Source organism: Panthera pardus, unplaced genomic scaffold (genome assembly GCF_024362965.1).
Source record: "Panthera pardus isolate Hobbes unplaced genomic scaffold, ASM2436296v1 HiC_scaffold_24, whole genome shotgun sequence".
In the NCBI taxonomy this organism is placed as follows: domain Eukaryota; kingdom Metazoa; phylum Chordata; class Mammalia; order Carnivora; family Felidae; genus Panthera; species Panthera pardus.
In genome coordinates, this window is record NW_026526810.1 from 32,218,163 (window position 1) to 32,244,622 (window position 26,460).

Consider the following 26,460-nt stretch of genomic DNA (forward strand, 5'->3'; position numbering starts at 1 on the left):
TCATCAGAGCTGAGATGTCGGGAAGCAGGCCCTCCGCTGCCTCCTTCACCCACACACCTTTAATGCCCCCCTGGCGTGGATGACGCATTGCAATCTTCTGTTGAGCAACGAACACAGAGTTGTTACCAAAGAAGAGAGTCCCACTCGTTCTGGTCCTGGTGCTGAGAATATCTGCCGACTGTTGGCTGGAAGGGCTGGCAAGAAAAACCAAGTCCCCCTGTTTCCTTCTCACTCCTCATCACACACCCTAACCTCTCATTTCCCTTGCCACTGAGGAAAGCAGGTCAGCTGCAGAACCTCTTTCTGTCCCTCTCTCCCTCTCTCTCTTACATATGCACACATCCATAGATGTGAAGTCACCATAGAAGGCATAGGATCCTGGAGAAGAAAGGCCCCTTTACAGGGTGGGTGAGAGTTCAGACCACACACATCAGCTCTGTGGAAAGAGTTGGAACACCTGGAAAGGGTGGAAACATCTGGACAGCCATTTGGAAACAGCATATGGAAACACAAACATGGATCTGGAAAGTCTTGGGAACAAAGGCCTTCACCACAGTTCTGCAAGGTCCCAGGCCCTCCTGGATGGGGTCTGGGAGTATAGAATCCGGGTTGGCTTCTCAGAGCAGGACTTCGTCCCAGAGCGTATCAGCAATTACCTGCCACGAGGGCCTTTCCACGCCTTCATGCCTGCCACATGTACCCACCATATACCAAGCTTGCTTGTCTTCCTAGGGATGACTGTCGCTGGCTCCCCCAGCACTTGTTTCCTCACGTGGCCTCTCTACTCTCAGCGTGGCCGGATCATCTCCTACTTAGTATCAATCTCCTCTGACCTCTGCCTGGCCTGGCCATCACATAATCCTGTTAGGACAAGTAGGTCAGCTGTTGGCAGGCTGCCAGTCATGGAAGTGGCCCAGGCAAGGGGCCCTGCAGTCCCATTCAGGAGATCTTTATCTTCAGGACTTTGCTAGAGTTGGTGATTCTACAAGGAGTGGCCGAGTACTCTCGGCCCAGAGATACAGCTTCCTTCACCGCCCCAGGCCAGGTACGCCCCCAGCACGATCACCCACAGGCTACTGCGTAATGCAAACTCCACTCTCAAAACTCCAGGGGCACTGTTTTTCTGGAGTTGACACTTGGGAGTAGCCTCTCTCAATGTCTGCAGAGGCTCGCCCTGAGGATTTCCTGAGGAAGGTTTCATCACCTCTGCTTTTCCCAGTACAATAGCCTTTTAAATACCCTAAACCCAATACTGTATCTGAAGGGGATATTTCAAGGCCTGAGGAAATTCTGAGCCCCTTCCCAACCTCTCCCCCTGCCACTCCTCTCCCTCCCCCCCTCCCCCCCCCCCAAGATTTGTCCCTGAACCAGAAAAGTCAGTGAGGGTGTTTCCCGATGCTCATGGGCCAGTCTCCAGTGTCCTATTCAGCTCAGCCCTCAGCCCTCCTTCCAACTACACTCTGACCCTTGGCTTCTGCCCACAGGCCAACCTGGGCTCCTAGTTTTGCACCAGAGATCCAGAGATGAAGGGACCCAAGGAGAACAGGAGTGTACCTGAGGGTGCCCTTTAGGGGCCTGAGAAACATTTTAGGAACAGTTCTCTGGGGAAGCGGGCCAAAAGGCAAGACTTGGTAAGGTGCATGGAGAGAATCTTAGCTACCCCCATCATTTGTCAATCAGGACCCACTCTACTTTGGACCCCTGTCATCCTCCAGAAGTGGTCCTGGCAGCTCCTTTGGGGTTCCTGGCTAGGGAGAGGGTTAGCAGTTTCCCTAGGACTCCAGAGCTAGACAAAGAGCAAGGGGAGGTGCTACTCAAAGCTTCTGGGCTGTGGGGCCCTACAGGAGGTACCCCCAGAAGTGGCCCTGGCAGTCAGCCTGGGCCAAGCTGCCTGGCTGGAGGTTCTGTGGGACACTGGAGACGACTCGTGGGTGGTGGGCTACGCAGGAAGTCACTGAGGACAGCCCTGACATCGACCAGAGCAGGGCACATGGCACTCATGGCCTCACTAACTACAAGTGGACCTTTTCACAGGAGGGGACACACAGACATGGAAGCCATGGGATACGGATGCCTAACCTTAGCTCCTTGGGGCCCTCTCCTGTTGAGTCCCATGTCCTCTCTCTACCCTGTCTCCCAGACAGTTGGCTTCATCCCCCCACTCCCCCCATTCCCCACTCCGTCCTCATCCTACCCACTGCCTCCTAGTTTTGCATGTCCCAGGGCTTGTCCACCTGCGGGAGGGAGGGAGGGAGTGGACAGGAGACCACGCAGGTCCAGGGAGGCCTTGCTTACCTTCTCCCAGAGGGTCCAGGCTGTGAAGCATGAGCCGGTAGATGGTGCTGCGGATGGTGCTGTTGTGCAGAGAGGTCGAGCTGCTCCCTCGGGTCAGCATTGCTGGGAGCTGAGCAGGGGAGAGCCGCACAGGCCTCAGTGAGCCCCTGCCCAAGCCAGGGGAGGAGCCACACAAGGGCCTCCCTAACCCTGCCTCCCTCCCATAGAGCTCAGAACAAAGCACAGGAGCCTTCTCCTGGCCTCCCTTCTCCCTTCCCCTCAGTGAGAAGAGTTACACTCTGCTTTCTTTCTCAGGCTCCTCTCATTTTTCCATGACTGGCTAATTCTACATACCGAGTAATTCCCCAAGGTCTCAACAGGGAGCAGACAATGTGTACTAAGCATAACACATTACCAAGGGTTTGTCCTTCCCTGAAAATGCACTGTCATAGAAACACACACCCACACACAGCACAGACGGACCCCTGTGCATGGGCACAGCCCTTTACAGTCCACAAAGCATCATCGCGCTTTATCGTTGCCCCACCCCCAGATAAGCAAGGCTGTGACCCCCTTCTACAGAAAAGGACATGGAAACTCAACGAGGCTAGGTGATTTATCCAAGGTCGTGTGGGGAGTAAATGAAAGTATCAAAATGGGCACTCAGGTCTTTTGATTCCCAGTTCAGTCCTTTTTTCTACGCACAGGTGCTCAAGAGACCTTCATAGGTGCACACATACACACATCTGTACATGCAGATACCCAGATGTGACACACATAGAAATATCATCTGATGTCCAAGGGAACATCCAAAGACAGACTGACACTTGCTCTGTCCCTCCCCCACGCTCCCCACACCACCCCCATCCCTCTGGATCTGAACTCTTCTGCCATCTAGTGGCTGTGGTAACACAGTACTTCACAACAGCTCTGGGGATTTTCTTCAGATGAAGAAGGTTTCAGTCAGGCCCCAGACTCTCCCTTCTAAGGTTCCCATAATTCTCCCCAAATATCCCATAGGCCAAAGCATCCAAGATACAGTTTTTCAGAAGCCTCAGACCCCCCCCCCCATGCCCCCAGTGCCTCTCCTATGTTTCTCTTATTTCCAGGGCATTCCAAAGCCACAGGTAGTTGGGCTTTGAGATCAATTCTAAATGTTGGGGCTTGAGTTCTTCTAGTCCAAACAGTCATTTCACAGATGTAAAAGCTCACACAGCAAGCTACTGGTGGAGCGAGCAGTGATGTTCTGGCCTCAGCTCCCAAACAAGCACCTCAAGCACCTCGTCCAAGGCCACCTTAGAGGTGACAGTCCTGTTGGCAGAGGAGCTGGCGCCTTCCCTGGCTCATCCTGACAGCACTCCCTGGGGCTTCCCAAGCCTGAACCCGGCCCAGCACCCCCAGCATCAGGGCCACAGGACCTCTGAGACCCTGCAGCGCCCCCTCTGGGCAGACTCCACATGGCACCCACCTTTAGCTTCTTGTTTTCCTGCAGCTCATCCACCGCAACTGCCCCATTGCCTGGCTGCAAACAGGGACAGGAGTCACGAGATGTCTGGAGAGACCCTTGCTCTCTCTCCCTAATTCTCTCTCTCTCCAAGGAACCCTCAGTTTGAGAAACACACCCAGAGAGAACCTGGTCTCGGGACATGTTTTCACATGTGCAAACCCCAGTCTGGCCTTTCACAGTCTGGCTTCAGCCCCACCCCCCACCCCCCAGCCCCCCACAGTCTTCTTAAATGTGTCCACTTACGACAGCCCAGTACCACCAACCGTCTCTCAGTCCCTCAAATGCACCGTCTTTACCTGCTGTGAAACCCTCATCACAGGGTCCCTCCTCCCATGTTTGGAACCCTCTCTTCCTCACTCCCCATAGTTCAGGCCTCCATTTACATGTCACCTTCCTCTGTGAGGTTAAGGTGCTAATTATTTTTTATACACTCCTGTTCTTTTCCTTCATAGCACTTTCCTCAATGTAGTCTTGTATTTAATAAACAGACAAATAAATCAACTGCCCCACTAGCATCTTGAAGGTAGATTGCCTCTTTCATTCACCACCATGTGTTCAGCGTGAAAACACTCTTGAGCACTTAGCAAAGGTTCAATAAATATTTGTTGAATTAATGCATGAATGAACCATCCTGTAACTACACCCAATCTATTCTAGCTCCTGTTCCCTTGTTTACACCTTTTCCCTCTGCATAAAATGCCTCATCCATTCCCCCATGTCTCCAGTTTTTCAGCAAATTCACGGTGAATACTTCTATAAAGCTTTCCTGAATGGCCCCTTCCCCCGCCCCCACTCACTCCAGCTCACTACAATACCTCTCTCTTCAAAAGCTGTATAACAAGAGTAAGCACATTTTGTGTTACCAAAACCTGGCTCTGTGATCAAGTAAGTGCTAGTGTCCTGGGGAAGCTGTAGGGCAGCCATCTGGGAAATGAGACAGCCCTAGAAAAATCCAAGATGAAGAATCATTAAACCCACAGTAACTGTTGTCTGGACCACTAGCTTTCCACTTGGCATTTATTGCTTTATAATGCTGTTTGAACTTTTAAAAGAATCATTTAAAAAAATTTTTTTAATGTTTATTTATTTTTGAGAGAGAGAGAGAGAGACAGAGGGGGAGGGGGGAGGGGCAGAGAGAGAGGGAGACACAGAATCCGAAGCAGGCTCCGGGCTCTGAGTTGTCCGCACAGAGCCCGACGCAGGGCTCAAACCCACAAACCATGAGATCGTGACCTGAGCCTAAACTGGACGCTGAACCGACTGAGCCACCCAGGCGGCCCTAAAAGAATCATTTTTTTAACTTTGCCATATGTGAGTTATCTACCCAGCTTTGACTCCATATTTTTTTGAACTTACGATATAGTCATCTGTTCCCCAAGCCTGTGGCATAGGTTCTTGTACACAGGAGGTGCTCACTAAAGGTGAGCTGAATGAGGAGCTACTCCTAAGTGGCTTCCAGTACTATCTTCAGGTGGCAGGGTCACTGATAGCTGCCCCCAGGAATGGTCTTCCCCTCCTCACTGCTGGCCTCCATGGCCAGAACTAGAACTAGACTTGCTCTGTATCTCCTGTCTGTGTTTCAGCTCAGAAAATAAAGAAAACACTGACTGGGCCAGAAAGGAATCGGGACCAATTCTATCTCCAGATAGAAAACAGAACGTGATTCAAGAAATGAGGTCAGATAAAGGTGCGGTGGTTGGAGGGACGAGGAGGCTTCCAAAAGTAAGTAGAACTTGGGGTGCCTGGGTGGCTCAGTTGGTTGGGCGTCCGACTTCAGCTCAGGTCGTGATTTCACAGTTTGTGGGTTCAAGTCCTGCTTTGGGCTCTGTGTGGACAGCTCAGAGCCTGGAGCCTGCTTCAGATTCTGTGTCTCCCTCTCTCTCTGCCCCTCCCCCACTCACGCTCTGTCTCTCTCTCTCTCAAAAAAAATAAATAAAGATTAAAAAAAATGTTTTTAATGTAGATAGAATCTGAGTAAGCTTTGAAGGATGGGGGAGGTCTGAATGCTGGATATACACTTGAATAAATAAACAGATGGATGAACAAATGAACATGCAAATGAATGAAATGGAGCAGAAATAACCAATCTGCATCTGAAGGGAGCACTCTAGATTTCTTGAACAAAGCCCCTGACTCTTTCGTGACACACCTGTAAGTTCACTGGGATACTGGAGGCTATAGCACCGACCCCCAGTGGCCCAGCCATCTCACTGTTTATCATGTCCCACCCACACCCAGTGAGTTTTTGGAGGTAACAAACTGTGAGGAGCCAGGCTGCCCTTTGGGGTAGCCAGTTCTGTCCTCAGAGGAGCAGGAGAGATTGACTTTTGCCCCACGATGTACAGGCCTCGTGATTTTTCTGCTATTCAGGTTTACTCAAGCCAAAGTACTTCTCTAGGAGCGCATCATTCTTGGCACACACCAGTATCTTCTCCCTTCAGCATGTACTTCTAACCTTCTGACACCTTTCACATCCACTTTCTCATCCAATACCACCAACCCCGTGAAGTCGACAAGGTTAGCGCTATTACTGCTTTTTGATAGATGGGAAAACTGAGATGCAGAAAGAGCCCGGGGCTTGCCCACACTCACAGAGACAGTGTCAGAACTCCGATCTCCACTGGAGGGAGATATTTGTTGCTGTTGTTGTTTACGAACTCCTATTTCTTTTCCCAAGGTATTGAGGTAAAAATCTCTATTCCCTAGTGGCTCTGCGAATTATTGACATTTTAGATAAATGGACATAAACGTTTGCCTACTTTTAGGTGTGGACGATGGGTCCACTTACAGGAAGCAGTCCGGCAAGTGGGTGCATTCAGAATATGCCCTTAGTACAAATACATTTCATATCCACCTCTCACACCCACCCAGTGCCCCTCCTCTTTCTTCAGCCTCATCACCCCACCTTCCCCTTCTCCTCATGAAAACTGGCAAAGGGGCTGAGGAAACCAAAGAGGATGTCTCCATGCCAGCCAAAGCCCCCAGCACCTGCATGGTATCTTGCTGAGGTTGAGCAATAGGACCCCTTGCTGCCATTCATGGGAACCTGGGATGGCAAATATGGCAGGCCCTCAGGGGGCTTCCCCTCCTGACTTCCAGTTTCTGTTTCCCACTGATGTAGCAGTTAATCATTGACCCCTCCCCTTCTAGACCATCCATGACACATTTTCTGAACCATGTATTTTAGTCTCTGTTGTTATTGTTGTTTTAAGATTCATTTAACAAATATTTACTGAGTCCCTGGTCTGAGTCCTGCCTTCACCGAGGTTAGACTCTAATAGGGGACTCTTCACTCTAGCCCTTTGCTGAGTACAGTCTTGCATCCGGATCCACTCATTTGTCTAGGCTGGAAACCCAAAAGTCTACCCAAATTCCTCCCTCTCCTTCACAGCCCAGGTCCAATCAGCTGTCAGATCTAGTTACTCAAAGTCCTCACTTGTGGCCTCATGTCTTCACTCTTCCTGCCTACAGTCCTGCAAGCTTCTGACTCCTGATCTGTTTCTCTTGCAGCTCATTCTCCACCCCTCAGCCAGAGTGATTTTCTGAACAAAGCACAAATCATGTCCCTCCCCTACATCCTGGGGGTTTACTGTCCTCATGAGGGCGTCCAGACTCCTTGGCTGAGCACACACTAGCCTCCTGCTTACCTCCAGTCCAGCACTGTCCAACAGAAATAGAATGCAAGTCATATACGCAAATGTAATTCCTGTAGCAGCCACATTTTTTTAAAGTAAAAGAAATGAGTGGAATTGATTTTAATAATATACTTTAGCCCAATATACTAAAAATATTATAATTCAACATGTGATTAATATCATTGAGCTATTTTACTCCCCCCCCCCTTTTTTTCATCATACCAAACCTTTGAAACCCAGTGTATATTCTATACTTAACAGCATAACTCAGTCGGACCAGCCCCATTTCAAGAGCTCTGTAGCTACATGTAGCAAATGGTCCATATTGGACAGTGCGGCTGTATCTCCTCACGGTGTCTCATTCCCTCGGCCTCTCCACAAGCCCAGGAGAGTCCTGACCCCAGCTTCAGTCAGCCACCCCCTGCTGGTCCTTCAAGATTCTGTTAGACATCACCTCCCGGAGGAAGCCTTCCCTAACTCTCTGGTCTGTTGAGCTGTCTACTCTCTGCAGTACTAAACCCCTCAGCGCTTTCCTATACCATTACAGGTGGTATTAACTTTATTTATTTACTTTGGGGCGTGGGTGGGGGAGAGAGAATCCCAAGCAGGCTCCACACTGCCAGTACAGAGCCCGATGCAGGGCTCAACTCACAAACCATGAGATTACGACCTGAGCCCAAACCAAGAGTCAGATGCTCAACTGACTGAGCCGCCCAGGTGCCCCTGAAATTATATTGTTTTTACTTGTTTATCATCCATATGCCCTCTCCCCCACACTATTAATGTTGGTTTTCTATTTCCAAGTTATTCAGGTGGTAGAGCATCTAGAAATCATGCTGTTACTTGTAGAACACCATGTATATCTAATCTCATATTTAATCCCATCATTTTCAGTATGAGAAAATATTACTGTGTTGCATGAATGCATGTAAAATCTGAATTATAAGCACACATGCATTCATGGAAACAAGCTATTAGACCAGGCATGATCAGGTTCTTGAGTTCTGTTCATATTTGTTTCTTACACATTCATTTTGTCATCTGCCAGCACTGACTAGCAGGTGAACACTAAAAAAATTTTATGACGGAAAGAAGGCTTAAAATTGAGAATTCTACTCATACCAACTTTTTGTGACAACTGGGGGGAAGCTAAGTATTCAAGGAGTTGAAGGAGGGAACCCTGGGGCTCCTGCCTGGCTCAGTCACTAGGGCGTGCAACCCTGATCTCAACATTGTGAGTTCAAGCCCCACAACGGGTGTGGAGCCTATTTAAAAAAAAATAAATAAAAATAGGGGTGCCTGGGTGGCTCAGTCGGTTAAGCATCCAACTTCAGCTTAGGTCATGATCTCATGGTTCGTGGGTTCGAGCCCCGTGTCGGGCTCAGTGCTGACAGCTCAGAGCCTGGATCCTGCTTCAGATTCTGTGTCTCCCTCTCTGCCCCTCCCCTGCTCTCTCTCTCTCTCTCTCAAAAATAAGTAAACATTAAAAATTTAAATTAATTAATTAATTAAAAATGGGTGAATGCTAAGGAAGGAAGGAAGGAAGGAAGGAAGGAAGGAAGGAAGAAAAAAAAAAAACCTCAGCCCAGGCTAGGATGCTTAGTGGATTCCCTGCAGCCTAGAGCAGGGACGGGGGAGGGGGGTGGTCCACAGAGACTGAAAAGGCTTTCCTATCCACATCCCCCTTGTCTCCACAGCAGACAGGTACCATATAAGCCACTGATAGAAGCCCTTGGAATAAATGTCAACCCTGGCAAGAAAGGGAAGGGGTGGCTCCTTAGGAGGTACTTGGTTTGCCTGCTTGAGAGTCATATTGGTTGGTTTAATTAAAAAAACCTTGCCAGGAAAACAAAACAAAACAAAACAAACAAAAAAACAGGCCTCAATGCATTTAGGAAAGAGTGGCAGACTTTTCTCCAGAGTTTCACATTCTGAAGTATTCTTGAGGGCATGATGTGGATAGAGACCCAAAGGGACCCAAAATAGGTCTGTTACCCTCCCCCCCACCTCCTCCCTCGGATTCCTTTTCACCACTGGCTCCCCTCAGGCCATATTGCCAATTAGCATCTCCTGCAGATGGCTGGTCCTTTCTAGCTAAGCTGGGAGCTCTCTCTGTAATGGCCAGAGGTGCTTCAATCGTTGAGAGATAACGCTTTTAAAGCCAGGCTAGTGCATCGGCTTTGCTGTTTATTGGCTTTCTGTGACTATGCATGGTCAAGGCAAGTCAGATATTTATCATGTCAGGCTAGAACAAATACATGGACAGGTGTACACTTTATACTCAGGCATACTTTCTACTCAGGTATAAAAGTTCAGAGCAAGCTAAGTTAGCCTATATTGATAATAGGGGTAATAAAAGGTATCCCAAACCAATACATGCCAGTTTGACGATGTTGTCTAAAATATCTTAGCCCAGTGGTGCCTGGGTGGCTCAGTCGGTTAAGCGTCTGACTTGACTTCCTCTCAGGTCATGATTTCACAGTTTGTGAATTTGAGCACCGCGCATCGGGCTCTGTGCTGACAGCTCAGTCAGCACAGAGCCTGGAGCCTGCTTTGGATTCTGTGTCTCCCTCTCTCTCTGCCCCTCTCATGCTCACACTCTGTCTCTCTCTCAAAAATAAATAAATGTGAAAAAAAATTTTTAAAGAATAATTCTCTGATCTTGTCTCCAAATTGTTCACATAGAAAAACACCTGCAAGTATGTTGCAATTGGTAAAACACCATGTGGCCATTTCCGTGTGTTTATGTACTGTCTGTGGCTGCTTTCATGCTGCAACAACAGAGCTGAGTAGTTGTGACAGAGACTGTATGGCCTGCAAAGCCTGAAATACTTACTATCTGGCTCTTTCCGGTAAAAGTCGGCCAACCCCTGCTCTGGGTCATCCCATTCACTTTATAGACAAACAGTCTAAGGCCTGGTTGAAAAGCAAAGTGACTTTGTAGCACTTTGTATAAAGCTCGTTTTATTACAATTACTCTTGCCTAGCCTGTCCTTTCTACTGGAAGGGACACAATCTTTTTCCCACACTGCTTTTCATCTAAGTGCTTAATAATAAAGGTTTATTGAATGGCATTGACTTTGCCCAGGGCAACGGGGAGAGTCTACAGTGTAGCCTGGATTAAAATCCAAAAGTACAGCTTCAGGAATCAGTGGTAAGAACCACCAACTCGCTGTGAAACTAGCTGAGTTAAATATCTGCTGGGGGCCTCACTTTCCTCTACACTGGAGTCCCTGAACTGTTAGGATTTCCTGAGGAAACCAAACCAAATACTTACGGATCTCCTGCTAGAGACAAGACCCTGGGAGCACCTCTTTGGGAGATGCAAAGACTGTTTCCTGTTCAGAGGCAATGATGAGCTTGATGCTGTAGCCACCCCCTCTACCCCTCACCCCAGGCTGTTAACAGAGGCAGGGGGAGGCCCAGGTGTCTTTCCTATTCCTATTTCTCTCCAAAAGGAGCTGGTTCACACTGCCCTCCACTTCTCTTCCTGCTGCTTAGACTTCCGGAGCACCTGTGGCTCTGACCTGGCCTACCCCGCCTCTCCTTGGCTCCCTACCACCCTGTCTGGGTATGCCCCACTTCTCTCTGACTTCTTCACTTTGGGCCATGGCAGACTGAATAAGCCCGGTTTCCCTGGATGCCTGCTTTCCAGAGGTGATGCTCAGAGAGGAACCATTAGTCGGGGAGAGGTGTGCGTCAGTATGTCAACATTAGTGAGAGAGCAAGGCACGTTCATTTTCATGTTAAAGTCAAACAGTTCACAGGGGAAAACTGCAAAAACAAATGCCAACACAGTTTACTAGATCAACAATTGGATTTTCGAGAATTGTTGCATGAATTCAAAACCGAATAGCTCGCCCTCAGTCTATCAGTGAAGTGCAGGATAATTTATCTCCCTCTGACCAAATCATAGGTCTTGGCCAGCCAAACATAGACATAAAGGTAGAAGCAAAGACAAAGACAGTTCTCTCTATATATCTATCTATCTACCTCTATCTCTATCTCTAGAAGCATCCAACTTCTGCTCAGGTCATGATCTCACAGTTCATGAGTTCAAGCTGCATCGGGCTCCCTGCTCTCAGCACAGAGCCTGTTTTGGACCCTCTGCCCCTCCCCTTCCCACACTATCTCTCTTTCAAAAATAAATAAACATTAAAAAAAATTTTTTTAAAGAATGCTCTATCTCTCTTGCTATTAGAAACTTGAGGTGAAATTCAAATCCAGATGCTTTAAAAACCATGTCAAAATAGCTATAGTTCTTGTTACTTGTACTAATTTTCAGTGAGGAGTTGTTAGTGCTGGAAAGTACTAACTATAGGTTTTTATTTTATTTCATTTTTTAAAAGATTTTATTTTTAAGCACTCAACATGGGACTGGAACTCACAACCCCAAGACCAAGAATCGCATACTCTACTGGCCAAGCCCACCAGGCTAGGTTTTTAATTTTTAAAAAAATTTGTTTGAATGTTTATTTATTTTTGAGAGAGAGAGAGAGACAGAGCACGAGCAGGCAAGGGGCAGAGAGAGGCAGACACAGAATCAGAAGCAGGCTCCAGACTTTGAGCTATCAGCACAGAGCCTGACATGGGGCTTGAACTCACAAACTGTGAGATCATGATCCGAGCCAAAGTCAGATACTTAACCGACTGAGCCACCCAGGCACCCCATAGGTTTTTAACTTTAAATAAATATAAATTTACTTTTAATGATAACCCGTAATTCAACCTGTTTTTTTAAATAACACTGTCAATTAAAATTCATGCTGGATTTGTTTCAACAGATAAGAACAGAGCTGTAACCGGCACCACTCTTGGTGGTTGGCAAAGACCTGCTACTATTGCCCTTGAAGAATCTCTTTAAGTAGATTACAAATTCTCCTTTAAAATCATGATTATGTTTCACTGTTTGATGAGCTTTCCTTTGATGGTCTAGCCCTGGAAAAATGGAAAACTCAGAATTTGGAGACTTGAAATAAAAACAGCACTGAGGGGCGCCTGGGTGGCTCAGTCTGTTAAGTGTCCAGCTTCGGCTCAGGTCATGATCTCATGGTTGGTGAGTTCAAGCCTCTCGTCGGGCTCTGTGCTGACAGCTCAGAGCCTGGAGCCCGATTCAGATTCTGTGTCTCCCTCTCTCTCTGTCCCTCCCCCGCTCATGCTCTGTCTCCCTCTCTCTCAAAAATAAATAAAACATTAAAAATTAAAAACAAAAAACAAAAAACAGGGATGCCTGGGTGGCTGGGTCGGTTAAGCATCTGACTTCAGCTCAGGTCACGATCTCACGGTTTGTGAGTTCAAGCCCTGCATCAGGCTGTGCTGACAGCTCAGAGCCTGGAGCCTGCTTCAGATTCTGTGTCTCCCTCTCTCTCTGTCCCTTCCCCGCTCACACTCTGTCTCCCTCTCTCTCAAAAATAAATAAACATTAACAAAAATTAAAAAAACAGAATTACTGATAAGAATTAGGAGGCAAGTCAGAGGCATTTTGAAAATGGCTGGCCTGTGTGTACCAAGGCATTAGATGCTTTTCTCAGGGGAGACTACCAGGCTTATGGCCACCCTCAGCAAGATGCGCCCTGAGGACCTGACTAGGAGGGAGGCTGCTGTTTCTTCATATTAAATTATGTAATGCTCTGAGCCTCCCTTTCTTTTTTAAGCCTCTGGCTTCATGGAGTAGTAGCCTAATAGAAAATAGCACTGAATGGGGAGTTAGATCCTGGATTCTCATGCCAGTTCTGACACCTGCTAGCTGTACAACCTTGGGTAGGACATTCTTCTTTGGAGTCATCTGCAGATATGGCAATTGGAGCTTGGTTGACCAGACCGGACAAAAAAACCACGATGCGGGGCCTGCCAGAACTGAACTCACTTGGACAATGGTTGTCAGATAGGACCTTTTGGTGGCCAGTTGGACTCTGTCATTTCCCCCAGAGAAGGGAAGGGACCCATCCAAGGTCACACAGTTAGTTAGAGGCAGAATCAGAATAGAACCCAGATTTCCTGACTCTTAATTCTGTGTTCTGTCCAGAACACCGCATCATCTCAAAAATCCTAGAGGAAGTACATTTTCTCTTCCTTTCATCATAGATCTCCCAGACATGCTGCTAAATGTGGTCTCCATCCTGCCCACTCATCAAAACTGCTCTGGATTAAGTAGCTAAGTCCTTCCACTCTTTGCACACAAAATTATGTTCACACCAGTGGTTTGTCTGAGACCTGAAAGAGGCAGGCTGAGAGTCGACCTTTGCCCAAACTCACTGTTTAGGAGCAAGAAAGAAACGAGATCTGTGTTCCCTAGGGTATCTCACTTTGGAGTCAAGGAACAAAAACTCTGAGATGAATCTTCAGAAATCTCTTCCCCAGTCTAATCTCATCTTCCAGGTTATTGAAGCATGCAGTGAACTTAGAGGGAGGGTCCCTCATGGGGGCAAAGAAATTCTTAAAAAGGAAGTTGAGGGTCAAGAGAAAGCCTTAGGGTTAGAGCCTCTGATATCTGGTCTCCACTCAACACGCAGAGAGGGCTCTGTACGCAGGGCTAGCCTATCATGGATGAGTGGAGCTCTCATCTTCTCCAATATATCAAAAACACAACAAAACCCAAAAACCTCCCCCTGCCAGACCCCATCCCAGCCACTAGCCCCTCCACATCTGGAATGTGAACAAACAAGATTAAGTGAAAGTGAAGGTGCTAGACAAGCCCTCAACTCCATGGACAGGGAAGAGATTATCATTTTTCCCTGCCTGATATCTTCCTTGGATATTCTCCAAAGCCCAGCTCAAATGCCATTTCCAAAGACCCAGTCAGACCAGCCCAAGTTCAAATCCTGGCTCCACTGCCTATTTGCTGTGTGACCTTGAACAGTGGTTTGACTTGATTAGGCCTCAGTTTCTTCCCCTACCAATGATAGATCATGATAATAACCACTGGGTGATTGGGGGCTGAGCCAAAGTCACTCTTGCAAAGGTCCCAGCATAGTGCCTAGAAAAGAATAGGACTTTAAATGTTGAATGAATAGCAAAGGGAACCAAAGCACCCATCTCTTGAGGTCTGACCCAGCACTCTCCTCTTTAGTCACTGGCTTCTCCCCCCTTTTTGCCCCCAAGGGGCTGCAGAAGCTTGAACCATCCTGTCCTTACCTTGCTGAGGTCCCCCAAGGCCATGACCTTGGCCACTGGCCTCCTGCTGAGCTGCTCCTTCACCCATATCTCTAGTTGTTTATTCCACTTCATGGTGAACACATAGAAGGCATAGGCCAGCAGCAGCAGCAGGCTTTCCCACCAGGCAATGAGGCTGTCCAGGAAGAAGAGAATGAGCATCATCAGGTCAAGGATGTAAAAGGAGACGTCACGGAACAAGGGCCACCACGTGAGATTGAGGATCTCCCGGGAGAAGAGGGCACAGGTGCCGATGACAAAGAGGATGTTAAACACAGCAGAGCCCACGATGGTACCAATGCCCACATTGCTGTGGGAGATGAAGACACCAATGAGGGAGGTGAAGAGCTCAGGGGCAGAGCCTCCAGCAGCCATGAAGGTGGCACCTGCCACATCATCAGAGATCTGTAGCTTATCTGTGATGACACCCAGGGCTGGGACGAAGTACTCATCACACACGATGGCCAAGGCCACAAACACGTACATCATGCCAAAGATGTGCAGCACCACCCAGCCCTGTCGCCGCTCCTCTATGCTGAACAAGTCTGGGGGGTACTCTGCCTTGGAGTGAAGGTCTGGCCAGCCAGGGGGCAGCTCTGAGGGACCGGAACTGGGTGCCTCTGGGATTGCAGCTGTTGTCAGGTTGGGGGAGGAAGCAGGGGGCACAGCCGGGGCTGCCTCCACAAAAACACAGTGATGCACATGGATCTTTGGATTCACCCTGACCTTGGAGGTTGATGAGGTCCCGGGTGCTATGGAAGGTTTCTTTGCCAGCCCCCTGTAGGTGGCTGAGGATATTCCCATGGTCAATGCACTGGTCCTAGACAAAGGATCACTAACACTCCAGGTAGCAGTAGAGGCTTTGATTTCCTCTGGGCTACTGCCTGTCATGGTGCTTATCATCACTTGCCCCTCAGAGATGGCTGTGGTGCGCTCAAGGACCGTTCCCAGAGAAGTTGTCAGCCTGTTCTTTCCCACTAACCCCCGCGGCTTGGTCGGGCTCTTGCTGTCCACTGTTCTGGGGGTAGTCACAGTGTTCTTTTCCGTTATACTCCTTGGAGAAGTCAAGATGTTTGTTTCTATACCACTTATCTGGAAAGTTGGGGTGTTAATTATTCCCTTGAGAGTAGCTGGGGTGGTTTCCTCCACCATTCTCTTAGAGGGGTTAGTCTCCAATATTTTGGTGGTTGTCATAGTTTCACTGTCTTTCACTGTTGTTCTGGGGGTGACCCCATGTCTCCTTGTCATTGTCATGAGTGTGGATGGGGCATAATTGCCTACTAGTCTACCCAGTGGAGATGGGGTGTATTTCTTCACCTTTCCCTTGGCTTGAATTGGATTGTAGCTCTGCATTTCTCCCCTGGGTGGTGGCGTTGGGGTGTAATTCTTCACTGTTGGTCTGTTTGAAGTTGGGGTGTAGTGACTCAGTACTCCACTGGGTATGGTTGTGCTGTCTGCCTTCACTCTTTCTATGTCTCCTGCTGTGTACTTAATCTTGGGTATTGTTGGAGTGATGTTGGCTGTTCTTCTGGGTGGATTGTGTGTATTCTTCATTGTTATCCCAGGTGTTGCTTCACGAACCCTGCCCACCGTGGCTTGGGGCACCGTGGCTTGGGGCACCTCCATTTCAGAGCTAGCTCTTGGAGGGTCACTGCTCACCATCATCATCTCATTGTCAGGGAGGTCACGGCTGGCCAGTTTTACAGAATGTTGGGAGGAGACTGCTGCCCACAATGAGGGGAGGCCCCGGGGGCTCCTCAGGTGCTGGTAGGTGGAACCGATGACCAACATTACCAACAGGAAGAGGAGGCGACTCCAATGAAGCCGCTTTGGCCGGAGTAACCGCCTCTCCCGTGCCCCCATTCTGATCAATTTCCCCATGATGGCCAGCTATGCCTGGCTACGGAAGGCCTTTCATTCTGTCCAGGGAAAGAGGGGGTCTGTTCTGGGATTCAGGTTGGTGATCAGTGAAGAATTCTCCATGAAGCCCAGCCAGGGGGTATCCACAAACCTGCAGGGGGAAAAAAGAAGAGGTTATTTGTCCCTTACGAGGAGAGCTGAGAACCATCAAACCATCATCTAGAAGAGTGGACCTTTGTGCTAGGAGGCAGTTGTTTCTGCTGGAACAAAAGTACCCCTGCCGCCTGTTCCCAGAGAAAAATGCCTGCTCTTCGGAAAAAGCATTAGAAGTCCTCTGTGTAGACATGCCAGCAACCAGGTTCCTGAGCTGGGACTACCTAATCCTCTTTGGGATCCCCGCAAGAGGTCTGCCAGTATCCCCCAAGTCCAAGCCTGACATACTGGGAGCTCAGTCATCCATAGTTGGTGCCCCAGGCCACAGATCTCACCTTGTCAAAGGCAGAGGAAGGGAATGATTTTAAGCTTCAGACAAAAACAGGCAGCAGTGGAAGGCAGCGCTGGGAACTCAAGTCTCTGTGTTGGTGATTTTTTGTTTTCTGGTTTTGGACTGACTTAAAACAATTCCACCATATCATCCAGAGAGGACAAAATCTAATGCCATAGAGCTTCCCAGACAGTGTGGTGTGGTGGGAAGAACACGGAGAATGGAGTCAAAGGCCTGGATTTCCAGCTCAGCTGCTTACCGGGTGTGCCTCCCTGGACAGGCCGAACCTCATTGCCTCCTCTGTGAAATAAGCATGATAATGTATATGTTGATTATGCAAAGAGGGTCCCTGGAAGGACATGTGGAGAGAGGAAACTGAGGTCAGGGGTCTGAGGAAGACTTACTTTTCAGTATATCCTTTTTTAAAAAATGTTTATTTTTATTTCTTTTTGAGAGAGAGAGAGAGAGAGTAGGGGAGGGGCAGAGAGAGAGGGAGATGCAGAATCTGAAGCAGACTCCAGGCTCTGAGCTGTCAGCACAGAGCCTGACGTGGGGCTCAAACCCACAGTCCGTGAGATCACCATCTGAGCCAAAGTCGGACACTTAACCAACTGAGCCACCCAGGCGCCCCACTTTTCAGTATATCATAATGTTCAGATTAACTGTTTAACCTTTTTATCCTGTGCCATTTAATTGTATTTTTTTAAGTTTATTTATTTATTTTGAGAGAGACTGGGGAGGAGTAGACAGAAAGGGAGAGAGAGAAAATCACAAGCAGGCCCTGCACTGTCAGTGCAAAGCCTGACGCAGGGCTTGAACTCACGACACCATGAGATCGTGACCTGAGCCAAAACCACAGGTCCAACCACAGGTTGGACGCTTAACTGACTGAGCCACCCAGGTGTCACTATGGTATTTTAAACTTAAATTTAACAGGGGCGCCTGGGTGGCGCAGTCGGTTAAGCGTCCGACTTCAGCCAGGTCACGATCTCGTGGTCCGTGAGTTCGAGCCCCACGTCAGGCTCTGGGCTGATGGCTCGGAGCCTGGAGCCTGTTTCCGATTCTGTGTCTCCCTCTCTCTCTGCCCCTCCCCCGTTCATGCTCTGTCTCTCTCTGTCCCAAAAATAAATAAAAAACGTTGAAAAAAAAATTAAAAAAAAAAAATTTAACAGAAATAACAATAGTAATAACAATATCTATCCATGTAAATACTAATAACAATACCTATGTCACAGGAATGTTGAGAGTAAAAACACATAAGGTCTACAAAAAGCGTTGTAGAGAGTCAAGTGCTACGTAAGGGTTAATTTTATATAAAGGGTTAATTTTATGTAAAATTTTAATTTTCTAATCTTATACAAAGGTTTAATTTATATTCTTCAGGAGGGAAGAAGAACGTGAAGGGCCCTCATAAAATCCTCAATTTATAAAGAACTAAATATTCATTAAATCTCTCTTTAGTGTCCACAGATTATTATAACACAATAGCTAGAAATGGTTGTTTGCATATAAAGTAATATATTAGAAGACTCTAATATATTAGAGTCTAGACTAATAGACTCTTAGGACATTAAAGGTAGACTCTTAGGATATTAAAGACTCTTTAGGACTCTTAGGACATTAAAGGTAGAAGGAATTGCAGACACTGCTTAGTGCAGCTCCCCATTTGAGACATGAAGAAACCGAGTTCCTGAGAAGAGATGGGACTCTCTCAATACGACACAGCTAGTGCGTAGCAGAGCAGGTGAGCCTTCTAATGCCCCATTCTTTCCAGCATACCATGCTAACTAGAGACGCAAATGCATTTATCTTTTTTTTTTAATTTGTTAATGTTTATTTATTTTTGACAGAGAGAGACAGAGAGAGAGAGACAGAGCATGGGGGGGGGGGGGTGGGGACAGAGAGAGAGGGAGACACAGAATCCGAAGCAGGCTCCAGGCTCCAAGCTGTCGGCACAGAGCCTTATGCGGGGCTTGAACTCACAGACCGCGAGATCACGACCTGAGCCGAAGTCGGACGCTCAGCCAACTGAGCCACCCAGGCGCCCCATCAAATGCATTTATCTTAAAAACCAAAACAGGGGGCGCCTGGGTGGCTCAGTCGGTTAAATGTCCGACTACGGCTCAGGTCAGGATCTCATGGTTCCTGAGTTCGAATCCAGCATCGGGCTCACTGCTGTCAGCGAGCTTCGGATCCTCTGTCCCCCTCTCTCTCCCTCTCCCTCCCCACTCCCTCTCTGTTTCGCCAAAATAAACATTAAAAAACAAAACAAAAAAGGAGCAAGCTAAAGGAGAAGTACAGAATAAGCGACTTTCCTTCTCTGTCCTTGATTCCTGTAACTGTATTTCCACCATCTCCCTGCAGCCGCCCTGTCCCTTGCCAGAAGCTCAACTCCTTAGCAACCCGCTTGACTCTCCTCAAGACCTTTGGAGGGTCTTCCTATTCCTGGTGTGCCTGTGTTGTGTAACAGAGCTGAGCTGGCACCCCAGCTGATCCCTCCTACCTAAGCACATCATTTACCTTCAAACCTGGACATCTGAGTGTCTTCTCAGTTCTGGAAACTTGTCAGAACCCAGGGTCTCAAAGAGTGAGTCTGAAGCTGGACAGCAGGGCACACCCCATTCTCCTGTCCCCAGCTCCCCTATGGAATCCTAATTCAAAGCAGGGTCGGGTGTGAAGGGCATCTCAGGGAAAGAATATCCGATCCCTGCTAATACCCACCTCTAAGAAGCTTATCAAGGCATTGTACAAGTTCTGGGTCCCAGTGCCTCTGCCAGAGCCTGAGAGGGTGGACCTTTCACCCGGGAAAGAGATGGGCTCTCTAGTGGCCCCCGGCAGTCAACAGGGAACCGGGGGAAACTTCTCAAACTTGGCTCTTAGCTCTAGGAATGAGACATGGTGCAAGGTTCCCAGGCTTAGTGTGAGGAAAGATCTGGAAAGATTCAGAAGGCACTCTGAGGTAACCAAGAGAAAGTACCTGGGGCTTAAGAGATCAGAAGACCTCAGTTAACACCAGGCTCTGTTACTGTGAGTCTAAATGTAACATAAATGTGGAGATAATACCCCTTCTATCTATTTGTAAGGTAGATGTGACAATCAAAACTAAAAATTAGGGAGTATCTGCTCAATTTCACTGTGAACCTAAGACTGCTCTAAGAAATAAAGTTTATTTAAAAATATGAGAGGGGCCCCTGGGTGGCTTAGTCGGTTAAGCATCCAGCTTAGGCTCCGGTCATGATCTCACAGTTCATGGGTTCAAGCACTGAGTCCGGCTCTGGGCTGGCCGTGAAGAGCCTGCTTGGGATTCTCTCTCTCTCTCTCTCTCTCTCTCTCTCTCTCTCTCTCAATAAATAAATAAATAAATAAATAAACTTTTAAAATAAGGTAAAATATGAGAGAATGTGGGGAAAATACTTCAAACTACCTTAAAGTATTTCACACATAAAAAATATTTTATTAGGCCAGAGGGAAATCCTTGGCGGAGAGGGCACTGACAGAACTCCCCAGAACAAGCTGGGACATCCCAAGATACCCAAGGAATTATGCCTCCAGCTCATGGCTGGAGCTGCTGAAGTGAAGGTGGGGTGAAGCAATGGGGACTTATGACCCTACCCATTGACCTGGAAGCCATTTTAATCATTCACCTAGCTTTGCTGGATTGCTGATTGCGCCTTTCTCCCTCGCTGTTTCCCCCAGGGACTAGAGAGCATGCAGTTTTGATTGTTCTCATCTGAAAAAGCAGGTAATCCCTCACAGCCTCACCCCTGCCCTACTTTATCCAGAGTGGCCTGTCAGAGTCAGAAGGTAGCCAGCTCCCCCTGCTGAAACACACAGGGGTGCCTGCCCCCTGTGGAAGCAGAGAGATGGGGGCTGACCTCTGCAAGTTAGCACATCCTTGCCTTCAGGCTGCTGCAACCAGCCCCAGATCTAGTTACTTCTCCTCCCACACCAGCTCACAGTCTCCATGTGGCCTGGAAAGATGAACAAAGGAACCAATTCACAGGTGGAATTTTGAAAGATCTTTTTTTTTTTTCTAGATTAATTCCTCTATTTTTTACAATGTTATTTGTGCCATACAGAAAATTCAAAAAAGCAAATTCCCAGAAAAGGAATTCCTTTTCTCATATGCTTTATTTATTTATTTATTTATTTATTTATTTATTTTTTTTTTTGAGAGAGAGAGAGACAGAGAGAGAGCGAGCGCAGGGGAGAGGGGCGGAGGGAGAGAGAGAGAGAGAGAGAGAGAGAGAGAGAGAATCTTAAGCAAGCTCCACGCTCAGCCTGGAGCCCTACACGGTGCTTGATCACACGACCTTGTGATCATGACCTGAGCAGAAATCAAGAGTCAGCGGGTCTACCAAATGAGCCACCCAGGCGCCCCAATTTTTCTCATTTACTTATAACTAACTGTTGCCAAGGAGTTCTTTCTAGTGTCCAACCTAAATCTCACCTGCTGGGGGTGAACCTGGTTCCTTCTGTCTTGTTCTCATGGGGTTATGGCACATTTTGAAATTCACCGGGCTGTAGAAAAGTTTGCTGCTCAACCAAGAGTGGAAGCATTGTCTGTCCTGGCACGGTGAATTTGGGCAATCTCTTCCCCTGTAAAATGAGGATGATAATGACACTACCTGCTTGGTAGGCCTGTTACGAAGATCAAGTAAATTAATATGGAAAACACGTCAACAGTGTCTGGTACTGTTGTTATTCTTCTTCCGGAGATCATAGGCTCCGAGGGGCGCAGCCGGTCCCCATGCATTCCACCGTGACAACACTGTACTGTGTCCTAAGTGTGATCACCTGATTAGCGTTCTGAATCTCTTACTAGTTAGTGGCTCTAAGACAGGGACCTTGCCTGTCTTATTCATGACTGAATCAATCCCCAGAGCCCAGGACAGTGGGCTGTATATTTATTGATGGAATGAAAAAGTACATCCCAGTGAGCAGATGCTCTGGGATAGGGTACCTGAGCTACACATGAGATCAGGAGGGTGTGGAGGAAATGCCCACTCACATAGGTTTATGTCATTTTAGAGACAAGTGCTGGAAAAAGACCATGACCCCTGAGGAAGAAAAATTGATATACTTTGTTCTACAAAGCTGCCTCATTTGATACTCTCCCTGGAACAGGGTGGCAGGACAGATATGGCCATTCTGGCTCTGACCCTCATAGTAACATCAGGGACTGAGGAAGGCAGGGTTTAGAGACTGGACAGGACAGCACAGAGGCCTTTCCTTTCCCTCTGCATCTCAGGGCTTTTCCTGTGGTTCTTTTAGAACAGGAGGAAGAGGGAATGGGATTTTTTGCCTGATGTAGAGGGTTTCTGGCTGAAGCTGGTTTATTTCTGGGCTACATCAGGAGTTGCTATTGACCCAACAGTTTCAGAGTGGAAAGTAGACAAGATTGGGCAGGGGTTGCAAAGTCAAATGCCTTTGGTGCCTGGGTGGATAAAATTAAGTTACATTAGTTCTATTCAAAGTCAGTGGAGAGTAATGAGGCCTGTGTCTGGACAGAGAATGATTGACCTATCAATAGGCATTCCAACGTAAAGCAATTTTAAAATATTAAAATGTAAATGAAATGGGCCAAATTTGACCTACAGGTACTACTTTACAACATCTGATAAAGGAAAAAGCCAGAACAGGAGCAAGTCTCCTAAGGTCTCTCAAAGTCAGCTTTCTCATTTATAAAACCTGTGGGGGTGATGTAAGAGGTCCAGTGGGAACCTGTGGAAAAGCACTTGGATCTGTCAGGCACTGAACTGTGTCACAGCCCAAGACCTTTTGTTTATATTGTTTTAATTGTTTATATAATACTGTGTATAAGAGGTCAAAAAATGACCACACAGCTGTCACTGTGGGAATAAGCAAAACAAGCCCCAAAACATCCCATAACACCCTGTAATACTTCATCTCCTTAAACCAGTGGCTGGGGCCCTACCTGAGGCAGGGAGTTTGCAGGTGGTGACACTTCAGGTTAGTAATGGTTCAGAGTCAGGGCTTGGGCCTTCTCAAGGACCCATCCGGGTCCTCTAGGCCTGAGGTCTAGAGGAGAAGTCAGACAGGCACTATCAGAGGGCTTCAGTGTGGCCATACGGGAACCCACACAGTACCAGTCTGATTAACAGCTCCCCACTGAGCAAATGAGAAACAGCCTATTAAGTAAAACTCACTGTCAATCTGGGGCGCCTGGGTGGCTCAGTCGGTTGGGCGTTTGATTTCGGCTCAGGTCATGATCTCACTCTTTGTGAGTTCAAGCCCCGCATCAGGCTCTGTACTGACAGTTCAGAGCCTGGAGCCTGCTTCAGATTCTGTGTCTCCCTCTCTCTGCCCCTTCCCCACTCATACTGTCTCTCTCTGTCTCAAAAATAAATAAACGTTAAAAAAAAATTAAGAAAAAAACTCACTGTCAATCTGATTTTACAAAGGAATACCAACTGGGGGTTGTTGGGTGGCTCAGTCGGTTAAGCTTCTGACTTCAGGTCAGGTCATGATCCCACAGTTCACGGGTTCAAGTCCTGCATCAGGCTCTGTGCTGACAGCCTGGAGCCTGCTTTGGATTCTGTGTCTCCCTCTCTCTGCCCCTCCCTTGCTTGTGCTCTTTCTCTCTCTCTCTCTCAAAAATAAATAAACTTAAAAAAAAAAACCCACAGAGGAATACCAAATGAAGCAATGGTGAGATTGTATTTTTCTTTTTTTTTTTTTTTAACGTTTATTTATTTTTGAGACAGAGAGAGACAGAGCATGAACGGGGGAGGGTCAGAGAGAGGGAGACACAGAATCTGAAACAGGCTCCAGGCTCTGAGCTGTCAGCACAGAGCCCGACGCGGGGCTCGAACTCACAGACCGCGAGATCATGACCTGAGCCGAAGTCGGCCGCTTAACCGACTGAGCCACCCAGGCGCCCCTGTATTTTTCTTATCAGTTGACAAAGACTAAAAAATGTATTATCCAGTGCTGATGAAGTGTGTCTCAATCTGGTACAGTAGCACATGAGACCTTGTTAAACTACAAGTTAGATCATGTCCCTGGTCTACTCCAAACTTTTCAGTGCTTCTCCACTTCAGTCAGAGGAAAAGCCCCCACAATGGTCTACAAGGCAATGCTTGTAAGAGCAGAAATGGAAAGCTATCTAAATGTCAATGGAAAACTGATTACATAAATGGTGTCATATCTTCCCAGTAATCAATTATATAGCAGTTCAAAGGCAGAAATATGATGCCTAAGATATACTAATGAACGAGAAATAATAAAAACAAGACATAAAACAGTATATATAACATTACTGCATTTAGTTTAAAAATATTATATTCCTGGGGCACCTGGCTGGCTCAGTCAGAGGAGCACGTGACTCTTGATCTTGGGGTCATGAGTTCGAGCCCCACGTTTGGTGGAGAGAATACTTAAATAAATAAACAAACTTTAACAATTTTAAAGTATTATATATTTAATACTATTATCTATATGTGCATATATACATACATAAATACATGTTACACACAAGTATAGACAAAGTTGCAAAAAGTATGTATGAATGGCTGTACTTTTGTCATCAGTAGTTACAGAATGAACAAAACCAAACAAAAGATTCTCTGATATTTCATGCCTTAAAGCCAGTGGTTGGAACCACCCTTGAGGCAGGGAGATACATATGGTTACTTTCAGGAAGGGAAACACTTACTTCTCACTTTATATATTTTAAAACTGTTTGAATTTTTTCCCTTTATAAATGAATTACTTTTATAATAAAGAAGTTTTGTTTTGCTTTATCTGCTTTTTCACTGAAAGATGCTACCAAAGTGTGTTTTTTTTTTGTTTTTTTTTTTTCATTTAAATCCAAGTTAAGGGGTGCCTGGGTGGCTCAGTCGGTTGAGCAGCCGACTTCGGCTCAGGTCACGATCTCACGGTCCGTGAGTTCAAGCCCCGCATCGGGCTCTGGGCTGATGGCTCAGAGCCTGGAGCCTGCTTCCGATTCTGTGTCTCCCTCTCTCTCTGACCCTCCCCCGTTCATGCTCTGTCTCTCTCTGTCTCAAAAATAAATAAATGTTTAAAAAAAATTAAAAAAAAAATAAACCCAAGTTAGTTAACATATAGTGTAATGATGGTTTCAGGAATAGAATTTAGTGATTCATCACTTACATATAACACCCAGTGCTCATCCCAACAAGGGCCCTCCTTAATGCCCAGTGCTCATTTAGCCCCTCCCCTGACCCAATACCCCACCAGCAACCCTAAGTTTGTTCTCTGCAGTTAAGAGTCTCTTATGGTTTGTTTCCATCTCTGTTTTTAACTTATTATTCCTTCCCTTCCCCTACGTTCATGTTTTGTTTCTTAAATTCCACATATGAGTAAAATCATATCATATTTGTCTTTCTCTGACTGATTTATTTTGCTTAATATAATACATTCTAGTTCCATTCATATTGTTGCAAATGGCAAGATTTCATTCTTTTTGATTGCTGAGTAATATTCCATTGTGGAATGTCAATTCACACTTGGGCGCTTTCCATACTTTGGCTATTGTCCATAGCGCTGCTATAAACATTGGGGTGCATGTGTCCCCTTTGAATCAGCATTTTTGTATCCTTTGGATATAATACCTAGTAGTGCAATTGCTGGGTCGTAGGGTAGTTCTATTTTTAGTTTTTTGAGGAACCTCCATCCTGTCTTCCAGAGTGGCTGCACCAGCTTGCATTCCCACCAACACTGCAAAAGAGATCCTCTTTCTCCGCATCCTCGCCAACATCTGTTGTTGCCTGAGTTGTTAATGTTAGCCATTCTGACAGGTGTGAGGTGGTATCTCATTGTGGTTTTGATTTGTATTTCCCTGACGATGAGTGATATTGCGTATCTTTTTATAAGATGCTACCAAAGTTTTAAGAGGGTGAGGGTGAGCCCGGCAAGATAGATGCAGACCCAGATCATGAGGAGTCTTTAACAATTTAGAGTTTTGTAACACTTCTCAAAGGACAAGGTATCCCAAATAAAGAAGTTCAATTCTACTTTCTTAGACAAATGTAGTATCAAATTTTCTCTGCTTTCCCCTTTGATTTTTTCCCCCAAATAATCTCCTCCTTCCTTCCTATCTTCTTTCCACAAATGCATACTCGGTGTCACATGCCAGACCCTTGGCAACCAAGGCTCACCCCTATTTGCAGAGCACAGATGAAGTCAATTGGAATTGGAATTGTATAAAATCCCTTCTTTGTTCAGTGAGTCTTTCTATAATTTCAGAATAGAGAGAAACTTTTCATTTTCTCAAATGTTGTGGAAGGAAGGATTGAGAGCAATTAAAAGAGAGAATGTTATGGTTTCTTCATCAAATACTTTGCAAGAGAAAAAAGACATGGAGGGAGGGAGAAACCTATAGATGATCAGAGACTTCAGGGATTGCAATGTCTGGATCATACTTGGATCCTGACTCAAGCAACCGAAGTGTAAAAAAAGTAAAATTTATTTATTTATTTATTTATTTATTTATTTATTTATTTAACGTTTATTTGTTTTTGAGATAGGGAGAGACAGAGCATGAACGGGGGAGGGTCAGAGAG

The 26,460-nt window shown here is 46.7% G+C and overlaps 1 protein-coding gene across 4 annotated transcripts in view; it reads right to left on the minus strand.

The window, feature by feature from the left end:
- SLC24A1 (solute carrier family 24 member 1) overlaps nucleotides 1-26,460 on the minus strand; it is a 41,389-nt gene that overhangs the window by 11,629 nt on the left and 3,300 nt on the right. For 2 of the 4 annotated variants that reach the window (XM_019441752.2, XM_019441749.2), the window contains exons 1-4: nucleotides 19,433-19,569; nucleotides 14,551-16,579; nucleotides 3,743-3,796; nucleotides 2,296-2,404 (exon numbers count right to left, since the gene is read on the minus strand). In XM_019441752.2, coding sequence (XP_019297297.2) covers nucleotides 2,296-2,404; nucleotides 3,743-3,796; nucleotides 14,551-16,449 — 2,062 coding nt within the window. In that variant the 5' untranslated portion in view covers nucleotides 16,450-16,579; nucleotides 19,433-19,569. Of the gene's footprint in view, nucleotides 1-2,295; nucleotides 2,405-3,742; nucleotides 3,797-14,550; nucleotides 16,580-19,432; nucleotides 19,570-26,460 lie in introns of those variants that run through there. The other 2 variants (XM_019441750.2, XM_019441751.2) reach the window with 2 other exon arrangements.